At 38.0% G+C, this 12282-nt stretch overlaps 1 protein-coding gene across 1 annotated transcript; it reads right to left on the reverse strand.

The window, feature by feature from the left end:
- Positions 1-8662: 8662 nt before the first annotated feature.
- On the reverse strand, positions 8663-10807 carry LOC110452250 (cholinesterase 1-like). Its single transcript, XM_021500644.1, has 2 exons — positions 9513-10807; positions 8663-8914 (listed from the first exon to the last, which is right to left on the reverse strand). The coding sequence occupies exons 1-2, from the start codon at positions 10805-10807 to the stop codon at positions 8686-8688; spliced, it is 1524 nt and encodes a 507-aa protein (XP_021356319.1). The 3' UTR covers positions 8663-8685.
- Between the last annotated feature and the right edge of the window lie 1475 nt (positions 10808-12282).

A 12282-nucleotide genomic window follows, 5' to 3' on the forward strand; every position in this document is an offset into this window, starting at 1 on the left:
ACTGCTGTCATTGTTTAAAAAAATACCTCTATGGTATGAATTATAGAGTTCTAGTCCGGGTCTAGTCTGAATTTTAACGATCAGAACGCTGTCGTTATTTTAAAAAAAGACCTCCAGGGTATGATTATAGACTTCTAGTCCGGGTCTAGCCTGAATTTAAACAATCAGAACGCTGTCGTTATTTATAAAAAGACCTTCATGGTATGAATTCTAGAGTTCTAGTCCGGGTCTAGTCTGAATTTTAACAATCAGAAAGCTGTCGTGTTTTATAAAAAGACCTCCATGGTATGAGTTCTAGAGTTCTAGTCCGGGTCAAGTCTGAATTTAAACAACCAGAACGCTGTCGTTATTTATAAAAAGACCTTCATGGTATGAATTCTAGAGTTCTAGTCCGGGTCAAGTCTGAATTTTGACAATCAGAACGCTGTCATTATTTATAAAAAGAAAGGCATCCAGTGAATGAATTCTAGAGTTCTAGTCCGGGTCTAGTCTCAATATAAATAATCAGACAGCTGTCATTGTTTAAAAAGGCCTCCAGGGTATAAATAATAGAGTTATATTCCGGGTCTAGTCTAATTTTTAACCCTTGTAGATAAAAAAAAAAAAAAACATGCCGCGTTTTGAAAAAAGCAACGTTTTCTCATTCAAGCCTCTCTTGATCTATAATGACATGTATACCAGTTTGGCATGTTTCCTATTAAACAATGGATATTAAAAAGAAGAAAAACATCATCTCATTATTAAATACTGTTATGTTTTGGTGTACAATGAACTTATTTAATCTTACCTCGCTTTTGGTCTTATTAAAAAACGGTTCATAGTTGTTAGTCACTGTTCAGCATTTAGTGTAGTCGCAACAACTGGTTTACCGGTTTCTGTGCTGGGAACACAAGCACGCATGGAGACAATGTCCTTAAATGGCCTAAGCTGTTAACAGGATGTCAAACAAAATAAAAGCCAAACCCAAATTCCAAAAACTGCCTCACTTGCCTTAATGATAAACCAGCTTTGTATTGAATACCAAAAAAGAAATCGCAAAAGTATAGCATGTGCCTATAAAAGGAATATAACTTTCTTTGAAATAGAATAGTTATATATTTAAATATTTCATTCGGTAGGACAATGGCCTTCTGTATCCACATTTGCAGAGTATGAATACATATCCTCATTATCCTGATTATTACTGCTTCCATTGTGTAAATATGCGCCCGGAAAATAGTTCATAGAAAACATTCCCCGGCCCTTTAATCAGCGCTTTTTTAATATGATTGTTTTATTCTTTTCTAATTGAATTGAATTTACTATATAATACATGCTCATTCTGTGCAATATTGCCGTTCAATAAAAACGATATAGCACACGTACAAAAGACATGCAAATGAGTCTCGTCACCGTGGGAATCAGGTCATATTCCTACGCTCTACAACTACTGTTTTGTAAACAAAATGGCTGACCTTAAGCTTGTTACCGGAGATACTGTTTGCATTGATGGCAGAGAAAGGGACATTTTGAAATATTTCATCCATAAACAGCTATTCTCACATCAACACCAAGGAGATCTACCCGATACTTTACATAAATTAAACAGCCGCATGCTCAAATTCCAATTCAACTTATCTGACACACACACAATCAATGGCGACCACGTGGAACCGGTCAACTTCATCAGTGTTCCAGGTTTAGGGCGGATTCCACAGTACATTTTTCGGCTCAGTGATAGGCGGAAATATCGAGGTTCACATTCAACAATGACCCCTTACCAAGAAACGCGCCCGTGTTATCGAAAGTGACCGTAAATCCCAGTCCCAGTAAAAATTTAAAAAGTGCCGACTTCGATGTGTATTGTGATGACCTTTACCCTGACAGTGCACGTGCCATTGTGTCAAACTTTGTGACGCCACTGTTATTTTCGTAATTGCTGGGATTAATGATAATTTTTAGTGTAAAAAAAATCATTCGTAATGTTGTTATGATCATTATTTAAAGATTGATTGATGAAAAAATAAATAAATGATTGTTCATTTAAACGGTTCCCATGGAGAAGTTTCTGGAACTAATTTTTGTGGCGCAGCGAGCTCCCGACATTATGCATGTAATGCGTCTTTTCGTCAGTCGTCGCTATACAGGCCTAAAGGAGACGTATCGAGAACAATTATGTAGGGATGTTTCTCGAATTATATAAAAAATAGAATCTAACACTCGTGTTCATGTTATATTAAATATATTAAACTCGTTTATTAATTTCATATGAAATAAATAAACTCGTTTAATAAATTCAATATTAAATGAACACTCGTGTCAGATCCTCTATATATTATATCTTCAAGTGAACTTCAGATATTTTTTTTATTTTTTTTTTCATATTACAAAGAGATAACTTCGTAATATTAAAAAAAAATAAAAAAAATCGGGAGTTTATTTAATAACTACATAGGACCTCTCTAACGTTTTGTCTGCAGTTGGACAGTAATCCAAGAATGGAAAACACATAGAAGTGCCAAGCAGAGAGATGTTTAAAAAACAAAAATGATTTTGAATCTGGATTATCCGTGATATTTTTGTCCTTAGTTCCTACGACAGAAACAAAACTTCTCACAAACTATAAGGATTATAATGGTATTGGTGCTTATTTATTTCAAAAGCATTTCGATATACAGCTTGTATCATTTTTTGGAGAGAGCAATTTCTCGCAGTAAGATTTCAAACGTAATTATGCTAATTTAATACCAGTTTGCTTTGATCATGATGAAAGGTGAATGTAGCGTTTTTACAACGTCGTCAATAAATTAAAAACGCAGTTATTAGAAACGGTATAAATTGTGTCTACTCTCTAATGTGGGGATGTGATGTGGTGTTAATAATGAACAAATGCAGAAATATTTGTATCCCTTGTACTTGTATTTATGCATGCATGTATGTATTAGACTTATAAAGTTGTATTCTATATATACTTGTGCTATGGTTGCATCTATGAGTCGTATATAAAAATCTGAATCTGAAGTCATGAATCTGTGTGTTGTTTGCAATAATAGATGGTATCGCGACCAGTGGAACTCTTCAAATAGGAGGGGATTTAACTGTACTCGCTGGGACAACGGATATATAAACAACATGGCAGCGCCAAAACATTCAGATACGAATTTCTACGAAATTCCATGTAATGAATTGGGTAATATTTTAAAGTCAAAAGGTATCACCTACTCCAAATAAGAATAAGGGGGAGCTAGTACACCTATGATAGCAATCAGACATGTTAAATTGGCCAGATATTGAAAAAGAGGACGAAGCTAAAGCGTCACAGCTGTGACGGACCGTCAGCGGTGTACATAGTATCGTGTGTTAATTTTATGTAAATAAAACGTCAGAAGGCTTGTTTTGGACAAACAATTTGATTGGAATGTCATTACTAAATGCATTTGATGTGACCTCTATTCTTGTGAGTTATTTTTGTTGGTTCAATACAGTGAAGGTGGGGCATATTGTTTACACATGGCAGATTGTTTTGCCCCCGTATCCTCGCATTCTCTCGCGAGACTTGTGCATTTTCCGGCAAGAACTCTTCGAAGGGGAGTTGATGGTCGCGAATAACAAGTATTGGAAAGTGTTACCGGGTCGCGTTCGTGATGGAAACGGGAGTGTCGAGTTGTAACTCGGATTCTATACGAACGCACCCATCATGTTTGAGACGCGGTGGGAGAGCGGATGTGTGTTTCTTTTGTATATTGTAGAGTGGCCACGACAGAGGCTGAGCACGGATAATCGATAGTGATGGTCTGACGCTGCGTAAGATATTCCAATCCTGATATTATGGCTACTGTTGTGAATACTATCATTTCGTTGCTCTATCGATCTAAATTATTAGGTATGGATGACCTAGAATGTGCTTTTCGTTCGAAACGTTGAGAAGAATTAAAAGCGTATAGGTCCATCTCTATGCCCTAGTATACAATTTTTTTAAGGCAAAATTTGGACTTCATTCTTCAGAAGTACAATGCTATTTTAAGTTAACTATTTTGGAGTGACCCAGTCTGCTTTAATTTTGATGTAGCTTTTTTGTAAACAGCTCGTGAGACCAGACCATTTCCTATCAAATGAATCTTTTTAAAAAGCCTGAGTAAATAACAAAAGGGACACTATTTTGTTTTTGAGAAAGACAAGGGGGATTGGAGGTTATTCTACAACGAAATATAAGAATAGTGAAATTCATTGAAAGGTAGCTGGAGTAAGGCCGATATTTACAACTCATATAGTATGTTATGCTGATATTATGGTTCAGCGATTGACAATTGTAAATTACTGTCAATTACTTTCATTTCTACAGAAATGTGGGTGTTTTTTTATATATTGAATACACAAGAGTTCAAATTAAACCAATGCTTCTGTTGTAAATGATAAGAACCTAACTCTAAATCATGTGATAAATATTTTAAATATTCTGTTTCTTTTAGTTACATGTAAAATAGCTCAATAGAGCAACGGGGTTGTCATCCTCGCTATCCAGGGATAACGCTCATTTTCGCTCTCTGTACACCTGGAATATGTCATAGAACAAATTGAAGGCTCATTGTGCGCCACCTTGTTGATGAGACAAGAAGAGTAGCTTGATTCTTTGATATATCAAAAGAATCTCGCGGCATGTAACGGTAAAAATTGACAGTCTTTGAAGTCGGGCGTCTCTCCTTTGTAATCGTCAAAGGACAGGTATCAGCCTAGCGATTGGTCAGTTTATTTTAACCTGAGACTAATCAAAGAGCTTCTCTTTTGCTAAGACATATTCCAGGGGTGTAGAGAGCAAAAGTGAGCGTAACCCCTAGATATCGGGGATGAGAGACGCCCGACTTCAAAGCCTGTCAATTTTTACCGTTACGTGACCGCGACATTCTTTTGTTGGCGCCGACCGAGCCTTCAATTTTTCTATGACATATTACAGGGGTGCAGAGGAAGTGGTGTTGTTAATGTCATATACAGTACAAGGGGAATAACTCGTGGTTGCAACTTTTGCTTATCGCGAAGTAAATAATCCATATCGACTTTACCGCGTATCAAATTCACAAGCATTACCTCCATGATCTCTGAATGTCGGTCGTAAAGAAAAAAAAATTATAAGATAAAACAATGAATTATTTTCTGTGATCGGCCATATTTTATACTTGAGTCACAAGAAGAAACATCACATGGCTATGTTATGAGAGATATAATGGCTCAGTCCAAAATAAAGACGACATCCGATATATTTTTCTAAGAAATGATTTATGAACGTTATCAAGTATACCGCTCAAGACTGCCAATCCAGGTAATGGTAAAGTATATAAACAGTTGTTCCATAAGTAACTGCCTTTCTGAACATTATGGGCTTGTTTGTTTACGCGGACCTACCGGTTTATCTGTTTTTAAAAGGAACATTTTTCGAGAATAAATCCTGGGGGACCTGCAACATTAATGTTTATGCAGGCCTTGCAAGGCTTTGTCAAGGCTCGCCTGAAAGCAGCGTCATATTACTAGGTACGACCTTATGTCATAAACGAACAACTCTGATCAAACCGGTCCAACCGTTTGGATCGCGATAACCGAAGCGGCCCATTTTACATACCCTGGTTATTACAAGGGAAACAAATCGCCTTTTACATCAGTCCTTTTAATTAAAATACAATATTTAAAGATTGAACAAATATACATAATAATGTATACGGTGCTGAATCGCTCATGAACTAAATACATATTTTGAAGAAAGAAAACCAATTGTAAAAATAACTATTAATTGAATGTTTAATTTATGTTTAATCTTCGGTTAATCACAGAATAATGTGTCTGGTATGGTATTACGTCGCTTAGGTGGTCGAGTGGCGCAGTGGATAACGCACTCGCCTTTCACTAAAGTGGTCGGAGTTCGATTACCAGATCGGACGTGAACAGGTATGGGGTCGCCTGCCCGACTACGTGGGTTTTCTCCGGGTACTCCGGTTTCCTCCCACATTATATATCGCGAACCCCTAAACAAATGACCTTCATATTTAAATCATAGTATGTTACTGTTATGTTCTACGATTGATTAGATTTTGGTTGTTATCAGTAAAAAAAACAACGGGTCAAAGGTCACGGTAAAAATCACACTTTATCATTTTTGTCGTAAACACTTTGTATGCAAGATATGTCATGCACCCCTAAACAAATTAATTTTATATTTACACCATAGTATAATAAAATTGACTTCTACACCTGCTTAGAGTTTCATGGTCATCAATCATGTTAAAAAGAGTCAAAATTCACGGACAAAACAGGGTGGGTTCGGGGTGGGGGAGTGGGGTGGAGTTTATCTGTGTGATCCGTTGTCCATTCATATGATAAACACAAGAAATTTAATTTCTCAACGAGAGTTTGTAAAAATTCAGTCTTTTTAATTGTTGAAACAGCCTCGTCCTTAATTCCAAAGTGGACTTTCGTTGGATATGGTTGGGTATGGTTTCCCTCGGCTATCGGGAATCACATTCCTCTGTGTGTAAGAACGCCATCTCCGTGGATCAAAACTGGCCTTCTGGAGGCTGGAAATGACCTAAATATGTTTCCACCTCACAGTACTCGGGCAGTAGTATTTAGGGCTAATGTGCCACTTGGAACCATCATGAAAACAGCAGGATGGAGTAAAGCATCAACCTCCTCAACATTTTACAATAAAACTTTTCAAAGGAAGAGATAAATATATTGTCAACAGTTGTCTCCCCTATTTGTGAGAGTTTGATAGACAGGTAACCACTGAACTTACGGCGACCTTCACATTGTATTATTTGATTGTGTTGTGACTTTTTTCATCTTCGATATCCAGGGGTTACGCTCATTTTTGCTCTCTTGGACTATTTCAGAAATGTGTGGTAGAATTATGAACTACTGACTTGATACCTATTCTGTCTTCTCGTATTCCAGAGTCATCTGCTTTTGCATTCGGCACACCTCGGCAGATCTCCATCTTAGATGAAAGGTACCGGAATCGGCCGAGGTTTGCCGAATGCTGCCTTTGTGAGCAGGTATTGATTGTTACGTCATTTGTATGTGAGAGTAACGTCATAATTTTTTGAGAAATTAACGTAATTTTCTCACACAACCCAATGACGTAACAATCAATACCTGCTCCCAAGAGCAAATAACTCTGCAATGCGAAAAGACGGAATATAACGCTTTCAATTGTATTAGCTGTCATACTTGCTCTTGGACAACATCAGCGTGACGTACTTGTCAGGTTTATTGCAGCCTATTAATAAACACACTTATCCCCCGATACTGGTTTTTGTGTGTGTTTTATTTGTGAAGATTGTCATTGAACATCTCACTGCGACATCGACGAAAATTCCGATGGTGCAGTGGTCAAGAAGCGCAGCTCTTTTCCGGTAACATGTACGAACAATTGAAGTCATGGAAACGTCGAAATACTATGCTTCCAAAATCCTCCGCCACGGAAGTAGCTAGTATAGAGTTACCGCGGTCCTATTTTTACGATGCTGTTTAGCTTTGCTTTGTGGCCCGATACTCCAGAAATGGTCATGCAATCTCGATATCCAGGGGTTATCCCTGGATATCGTTGATGCTAAAAAGCTTACAACGATGTTGAATACCGCAAGATTGTTTTTGATTTACATCAACAGGATCAAACAAGTTTTCTCGTCCCATCACAAGGTGGTACAAACTGAGCCTTTTAGGAGGCGAGGTGGTGTATTGGTAAAAGCTACGGATTTTCTAGGCTAGGCGATTAGGTGACGCAGGTCGTGAGTTCGAGGCCTGGACAGGGCTATAGTATAAGTGTCCGCCTTTGTCACTAAGTGTGTGTATGTCTTTTTTTTTTTTTTTTTTTGAATTTTCAAGAAAAGGAGGTATAGCAATACTGACCGAGAAACAATGCCAGCGCAGAATCTGGTTTGTAAGGAACGCCAGTGATAGTGTCAATACTGTTGAGTAGTGTAGAGCCCGTCTTCTTTGAACCAGTTGTCTGCAGGATCTCCATACAACCTTGTGTTCTCAATCAGACAGTTCCGATTGGTCTCACTGCAGTGTACCACTTGCTTCTTTTCCTCTCCTTGTCCCGTGGACAACGCAATCAAACGCGGAAAATCAAAAGTGATGTTATTTTGAATAATATTAATATATATCAGGAAAAAGGAGAGGTCCTAGACAGGTCCCTTTGGGTACCGTTCTGATTATTTCCCTTCTACCATGACCGCTGAGTCTATTTCTACAGGAAAGATTTTAATCCGAGAGTATAATGGCCCCCGTACACTGTAGAAGTCTAGCTTCAACAAGCGTTGATGTGGCATTCTGTCGAACGCTTTTAAAAATGCTGGATAAATGAGATTAGTCTTACTCCGTCATGCGGTTACGATGTTGCTCTCAAGGATCATGGCGGAGAGTAAGGAGCTGGGTTTCACAGCTTCTTCTGATCTTGAATTCATGTTGGAAGTAGTTCAGAATGATTTGTTTGTCTAAAAATAATCTTCATGACGTTGGACGTAATGACATATTCCTGGGTGTTGTTGAAAGTCAGAGAAACCTCTCTGCCATTTTGAAGACAGCGCTTGTGACCTGTACGAATTATATGTATACATTGCATGTTCATTGTCATTCTCTATAGCAATTATTATCAAGAAAAAATAAGCGTCAAAAAACTTAAGACATTCGAATCATTTATTTAAAAAAAAAAGCTCAGCCAATAATAATTCCCGGAAGTGGTGGAATCACATGTGAAGATGTTCCGGCGGATATGACGTTGTTCTGTAGATCGCGCGCCAAATGTAACCAAAACGCCTCGCGTGTAGCGTACATGTGATTACTAATGGTAATATTGGTATCAAAGTCAATGAAGCGGAGACGTTCAAGGTCATATTCCGGCCATACTGGACTGTTGTCCACGGCTATTGGATAATTGGGATTTCTGCAAAAGAACATATATTAATAGATTTGTTTACGTTGACAACCATATGTTTCCGAAACAAAATAAGGTTACTCGGCTACCATCGAGTCGGATTAATGTGTTTCGCCCTCGATGAAACGACGAAAATTAACATTCGACTGTATCACACACTCATCTTTTTTCTTCTGCTCATTTTTTTTTTTTTTTTTAACCTTAACATGATAACGCGTTTGTGTGAACCATGACGGATTAAGAAATGTTTTGGACGAAGGGGAATAACTCTCAGTCTTATTAGTAATTGAAGCAAAATTGTGTTATCTCAAGTTCACAATCGTATAATTTATAACAAATGTCTTTGGAAAGTCAGTAATTCATATGAAACAGTAAATCCTATGGTTAAGAATGCCGTCTTAATTCGTGATCACATACCAGGCAACAATATTACAACTATTGTAATAGGCATTGAATCGTGTACGTTTTGAAAATATGAGTTCTGGTAATGTTATTACATCAAAACAAAGCAATTGACTTTCATTACGCTACTGTTCAAAAGATACAACGTATCTTATTTTCTTGATTGTGTACTTGAACAAATTGTTATCGCAAAAAAAAATCTTACCCTGTTTTGGCAAAGTTGGTCCAATACGTCATCACGGCGGTGGATAACGTCATCTGTTGTTGAGTCACCTGGTCCGGATATTTCATTGCCGTTTTCAGCGTGCCTGCTGGGAAACCAAATACATACGCAATCTCGTCACCATGTTGTGCACCCTGAATCCAATTCGATGTCTTCGTATATGAAGATTGATGGGAAAACTGGAAGAGGTAAGTAGAAGCATTGTTTGTGTTTTCCGCGTGAGCACGCGCTGTAAATAGAGAGGGTATGAAGAAGAAATGGTCCGAAGAAAGGTCCAGTAGTTCGTGAATATATGTCTGATTTTGTATGTAAGGTTGGTGCCAATCCTTGTACAGAAAAACAGCCACTTTGTTCAGTGTGGTGGTTGTATTTCCAAGACGGTCTGATAGTAACAATGGGAATATCGTTTCTTCCAAGATTTCAATAGGTTTCTTAGACGGATATGACGTCAGCATATTTTGTAAGTATGGTAATAATGATGCAGCGGTAATGAACTCGCCGTCCCCTTTGTTGATTCCAGTGATGACGTCAATTTCGGAGAAGAAATCCCTTACCGGTCGTGGCATGTAACTCCCTGGTCCGAAAGCCGTAAGCGGGTCTATGAATACGATTTCATTGTCGACTACAGGCGCGAACTCAGTCCTGAACAGAGTCTCCTTAAGCGTTCCAACCCTCGAGTGATCAATGATATCTTGGAATGGTTTCCCTCGCAGACACGTCACGACTGCCATCGTATTCGTTAAATTTGGACACCCCAGTGATTTCCCTAGGAGTGTAGTATATCTTGCCGAATTATCACGACTTTGAAATGCCCATGCGCTATTTGCACTTCCGCTTTCAGATATTATTCTCTTCATTAATCCACGGTTGCCAGGATACATTGCCTGATATACTGTACTTGCTGCTCCAGCGGATTCCCCAAACAACGTCACTTCCTCTGGATTCCCGCCAAAAGATCTAATGTTATTATGTACCCATTGCATGGCAAGATGTTGATCCCAAAGTCCATAATTACCTCTGACGTCATCATCATGTGTTGCTAGGAACCCTAGAGCTCCTAGTCTGTAATTAACGGTTACTACGATGACGTCACCAAAGGCGGCAAGATTTTCCCCGGAATATATCGCCGACTGTCCAATAGCGTATGCTCCGCCATGGATCCATAGCATTACCGGAAGTTTGCCACCAATTGGGGATGTCGCTTCCGGTACAAAAATATTCAGTGTTAAACAGTCTTCAGAATAGTAAGTTTCACCAGGAATCCACATGCTAGCCATGATACGGTTTTGCGGACATGCTGGGCCAAATTTAAAAGCTTTGAATGAAGTTTGAAAATTGGACAATGGGACGGGTTTCCTAAATCGTCGTTCTCCGACAGGTGGTTGAGTGTATGGAATACCTAAATATTTCCATACTTTTGTGCCTTTTCCTCGGCCATCAAAGTTTGAAAATCCACTGAAACCTATGATTGATCCTACAGAAGCTGTAACAGTTTTCTGATCACCATAAACCTCACCACTACACAGCACAAATACAACGAGTACACACACCGAAACAATCATGGCGCTACATATATGTCTCAAATAATGGTCAAGGCCGTTTGACCTTTTGACCTGTGCAAGGTCGACAGTTCGTTGTCTCTCTTGTTTATCTTCATTTCCTTATCTATATCGATATCTGTGTATACCGTTTACAATTGTTTACCCAAACACAATGTTAAGTATACCGTGAGAAACGTTCGGCCAAATCTATAGAATAATACCCTTTTACAGATTTTCATTTTAGTAATTCATTTTTTCGGGGAGGAGAGGGGAGGGGGTCGCCTTTCTTTGTCTCACAAAGAAAGAATTGTCTTGATTAATGCTATCTGATAAATTTAAGTTTCTGCTTTGAGGATGTTCAAAGTTATGGTCTAAAATAATCAAAGTCTTCCCTAAGAACATACACGGAATAATTGCAGGCTTTAATTCAAATATATCATTATGAATACAATTTATGAAATTTTCTTCGGTTGACATGTCACAGTTAACTCGATACTCAAAATCATGTAGACTAGGTAAGTTTAAATGAAGGATGTTCCTACTTCATTGTACTACTAGCTTATCTCCCCCTTGTTTGAGAACTTAGGAATCAGACAAGTGGTCAACATTATTAGAGTTTCTCAACGAATATTCTAGAGACGGTGTCAAGTCTTAAGATCCTGTGATACGTAAGTATCATAAAGTTTTGGACAGATGCGTCCTGTTGACAAAAACTACTTCTCCAGAATGTTTTATCTTAAGGATCCCTGTACCACTGCCAAACATTGAAACTATGACTTTGTTATCGATAATACAAAAGCTGAAATGAATCACTTCTGAAAAGAAACACATGCTTTGTGCATTTGGTTTTTAAAACAAAAATGTTGAAAATATAAATATGAAATAAACAAAACAAATCATCAAATGAAGGGGAGGTTAAATTGCTGTTAGTATAAAAAACGAGCCAACATTATAATGTTCTACCATTCTAACTCGAGACACTGACTACACAGATACAAACAATAGAAACACGACATTAGTGAGATCCCAACACAGTTTTTGGGTGGATGAATTTATTTAACAGATTGCAAAAAACTTTTCCACAATACAACTGATCGACGGACCACGTGATGTCTCCATCTGGACAATCTGGGCATGGCTGCTCGGCAGTTACACAAATATTGAGTGTACCCGTATTATTTAATAATTAAGATAAGAAAAAAAGATAATTT

This window comes from Mizuhopecten yessoensis, unplaced genomic scaffold (assembly GCF_002113885.1).
Source record: "Mizuhopecten yessoensis strain PY_sf001 unplaced genomic scaffold, ASM211388v2 scaffold739, whole genome shotgun sequence".
Lineage (NCBI taxonomy): Eukaryota > Metazoa > Mollusca > Bivalvia > Pectinida > Pectinidae > Mizuhopecten > Mizuhopecten yessoensis.

Excerpts from the sequence above, each read along its gene's own strand:
- LOC110452250 (XM_021500644.1), bottom strand. The coding sequence starts at position 10,807 with ATGGCTAGCATGTGGATTCCTGGTGAAACTTACTATTCTGAAGACTGT. Across the intron at positions 8,915-9,512 it reads ACCAACTTTGCCAAAACAGG|AAATCCCAATTATCCAATAG; the intron begins GTAAGATTTTTT and ends GTTCTTTTGCAG.